Source organism: Choristoneura fumiferana, chromosome 9 (genome assembly GCF_025370935.1).
Source record: "Choristoneura fumiferana chromosome 9, NRCan_CFum_1, whole genome shotgun sequence".
NCBI lineage: Eukaryota > Metazoa > Arthropoda > Insecta > Lepidoptera > Tortricidae > Choristoneura > Choristoneura fumiferana.
Genome location: NC_133480.1, coordinates 16,409,221 through 16,413,027, shown reverse-complemented (window position 1 = coordinate 16,413,027; position 3,807 = coordinate 16,409,221). Strand labels below are relative to the sequence as shown.

General features: G+C 34.3%; 1 protein-coding gene across 3 annotated transcripts; it reads right to left on the bottom strand.

The window, feature by feature from the left end:
• Positions 1-179: 179 nt before the first annotated feature.
• LOC141431440 (uncharacterized protein F21D5.5-like) lies at positions 180-3,293 on the bottom strand (the record flags this gene model as incomplete). Of its 3 annotated transcripts, none has more annotated exon segments than XM_074092619.1 (6): positions 180-385; positions 856-1,005; positions 1,108-1,377; positions 1,664-2,358; positions 2,836-3,076; positions 3,155-3,293. In XM_074092619.1, coding segments are annotated over 5 exon segments (1,454 nt in total), but the record flags the coding sequence as incomplete, so codon positions are not given.
• Between the last annotated feature and the right edge of the window lie 514 nt (positions 3,294-3,807).

The following is a 3,807-nucleotide window of genomic DNA, read 5'->3' as shown; positions in this document are numbered from 1 at the left end:
AATTTTGTATGTTGTTTTTTTTTTAGAAGACATCAATCTAAATTTGTTACAAGATTAAAACACTATCGAACTATAATTATACAAACATTACATCAATATTGTGAACACGAGAAAATGAAAACGTCGTTAATTTGTTTTTTACTTGTAATAGAGTAAAGCAGTGTTTGTTCAATGCTTACTTGTAACTGTGAAATATAATATCATTAACAGGGACGTGGTTCATCTTCATGAGTTCTCTGAACTTATTATTGTGCTGCGCGTGAGCTTTGGTAGTCATCATCTTAGCGCAGCGGCACTCAACATTCATTTCCTTGGCCAGTGAAGTCCAACGGCCACGGGATTCTACGTCAGGATTGGTACTGTCTACTATAACGCTTTTGCCTTGCTGAAAAAAAAATTATGATATTATCTGTAGAGTTTCTACCGCATATGGGACGAAGTTGTAAATTCATTAGTTTTAAGCAACACTTCTATTGCTCAACTTTAATTTTCAGAACAACCAAATGAAGTTCGTTTTTTTTTTTACTTCACTGTGACAATAGTGTTGCTAAATATCCAACTGTTATGTTATGATTCTTATCTAATAAGATTCACCTTCCTCACATAACTATCAGTTCAGTGTTAGCAACTGTACCTTATTGATAAAAGCAAAATTAGCATTATTTTCTTACAATAGCCTATTAAAGCATTTATAGCCCAACAGTCTTTGCAATAATTAAAAAATTAAATAGCAATTGTTATGAAACATTGAAACACCCACTCAATTAAAATCTTCTTTGATTTATTATGTGTTTTCTTACATGGATACAACTTCTGTAGGAATACTTTAATTAGAAATGCAGTATTTTTTTTTACCTGTAATAACTTTTTGGCTTCAGCAGCGCACTTTTGCCATGACCCCAGAACATCTCTACAAACAGCTACATATTTGTGTTGAGATTTAGTTTCTATTTGTTTAGCTATAAATGATTTGCCACTTCCAGGGTATCCAACTAGCACGAGAATCTGTAACAAACACATTCAGTAAGTGGGTAAATGTTCAGCCATGCCACCTGAAGGTGCTATGAAAGTCATATACTTAATATTTTTGGCTAATGACTCACTGACCTCTTTCTCTGTGCTGATAAGATTATCTTTAAAAGGTGCTGGGTCCAGTTCCTTGGAAATAAATTCGGGTTTGCTCATAGGAACATTAGCAACAGAATGTCCCAGAAAGAATTGTTCTGGAGTGTCAAATTTTAGACCCAGGTTTTCAGCCATAAGTTTATCTGCCATGGAATGGTCTTTTTTCTTGCCTGGAGCCCAATTGGCAACCCTGCCTGCAGCATCACCACAATAGAAACTCTTATCCATATCCACAACCAGGTTATCATTTCTCTGTGGAGCAAAAGTGCATAAAAAAGAAAATACAGGCTTTGAATGAAATTCTCTATCAAAATTTAAAAGTAAAGATTTCCAAAATATTGCATTTAATGAATAGCTAAAATGAATTGTTGAATTGGTGCATCCATAGTCAAAATACCACAAACGGGACTTATCACGCTATTATTACACAAGTAATATTTACCTCGACGTTTCGGCAACATTACAGTTTGTGGTATTTTGAGTATGAGTGAGAATCACGAAAGTTTAAAACGTTGGTGCATCCGTTGAGTAAACTTACTTTTTCTGTTAAGAATTTCCACATGCCAGTAGTTGGTTTCCTATAAAATCCTTTACCTGTTGCTATATAAGCCTGTATAGGTACGTTTAATTTTTCAATGATAGCTTCAATTTTCTTTTTGAAGTCCCCAATTTTAACTCTACCATTGCCAATGGGTGCTTGATTACTTAAAATGACAACTTTAAACTCTTGTGAAATAAGCTCTTGTAGCTTTTGAGGCACAGAACCAAATGAAATCTGCCAATCATTGGTGTCCACTGGATGGACTTTACCTGACTTGGTTTTAATTAATGTTCCATCCATATCAAATGCAGCTATTTTGGAACTAGATTTCACACCCTTAGATGTAAACACATAAAGTTCTCCATTGTCAATTTCTTCCCAGAAATTTGTTACAGCCTCAGAAATGCTTGATGAAGCCTGATCCATGTCTGCTTCCAGATTTTTCTTTTTTCTAGGGCAATCTTCTTCTTCTTCCAATTTTCTTTTGCTTCCAGTTTTAGGCTCAAACCCTTCCGGTGGAGGATCAAATTCAATTATGTGGCAGTAGAAATTAAGTAAGAGTTCAACTCTGGTACCGTGTCCTAATTTGTATAAAGCTCCCTTTTTCATAGCAAACCCATCGAAGCCTGAAGGATTTATACCAAGTTGTTTCACTTCAACAACACATTCTTCACAGTCTGCTTTTAGACTTACTGAAACCAAATAGATAATGTTTTTCTTAATTTTCTTATATTACATTATTCAAACTAATATATAAATGCGAGAAAATAGAATAGAACTGTGTGTCGCAAGTCAATTTTAAGGTGGAAATATGATAATCCTTTTCATGTTTAAACTGCTGAACAGATTTAAATGAAATTTGGTATGAAGATAGTTTCAGACCCTGGAAAGAACAGGTTAGTTTTTATTCAGAAAACTGCAGTTGCGGCGGGATAGTGATAAATCAATTTTCCCAGATGGAGTCATAAGTATTTTATATTTAATTTTGTGCCTAATTTTTTTTATTTATCTAAGCAAACTTTAAATCAATATTTTAGGGGTGAATAGAGTAAAAATGAGAGTAAAGCAACAATGTCGTTTGCATGATACTTGATAAATTGACACTAATAAATGTTGGGAACAATGTATTGTATTGGTCTAAATTAAATCAATGCAGTGTAACCACTTACTTTGCTGGCGTGAACAAGACTGATCTTTTATTTTCGTGACTTTACTTCGGCCCAATATCGTTTCAGTGTTGTGCGGTAACTCGATGGGCGCATGCGAGTCTAGTAAACATCGCAGAAAACACTGACGAACCATTTCAGCGGCAGTAATATGGTACACACTAGTTAATCGAACTCAAAACGAATTGTATAATGTATCAATCATTATAGTTTGACTGGTTCAAATTTTAATGGAAATTGGTAACTGACGAATTTGTTTTTATTATTTTAAAGCGGTATACATAGTAGACGGCGGCGAAGTAGAATCTTAAAACATATTTACCTCTCGCTCGTTTGAGACAAATGTGAGGAAGAGATACGATTTTGGGTTCTACTTTTGTGCCGTTTACTTTGTAATCTAATTTATTTGTAAATAAATAATAAGCAAGTAAAGCAAAGCAGTGAGTGAACGAAAAATCTGTCATGACAGGTTAATTTAACTTTTTTTGACAGTTGGTTGACGTTATGACGTTGACTGACATACAGCTGATAATGATATGTAAATTACCACAGATTATAGTAGATCATAGTAACTTATGTATAGGCTGACCAAGGGCTACTAAGAAACTCGAAACTCAAAGTTCATGTTGTGCGGTCCCTTTGACACTTATACTATTTAATACGAGAGCGAGAGGGACCGCACGACACTTGTACTATTTAATACGAAAGCGAGAGGGACGGTACGATACGAACTTCAAGTTTCGTAGTAGCCCTGCTGCTGGTTTACAACCAGGGCTTGTTAACGTTACCAAATTCACACTATAAGTAACGTTAAATAACGGTAAAAATCATACATATACCTAGTACCGGTAAAAAAATATAACGTTAAATGGTAACTTAACATATAGTAACGTTACCTGATTAACGTTATTTTTACCGGTAAATTTACTTTACATTGTAGGGCTAGTTAACGTTACCCAATTCACATTATTATAA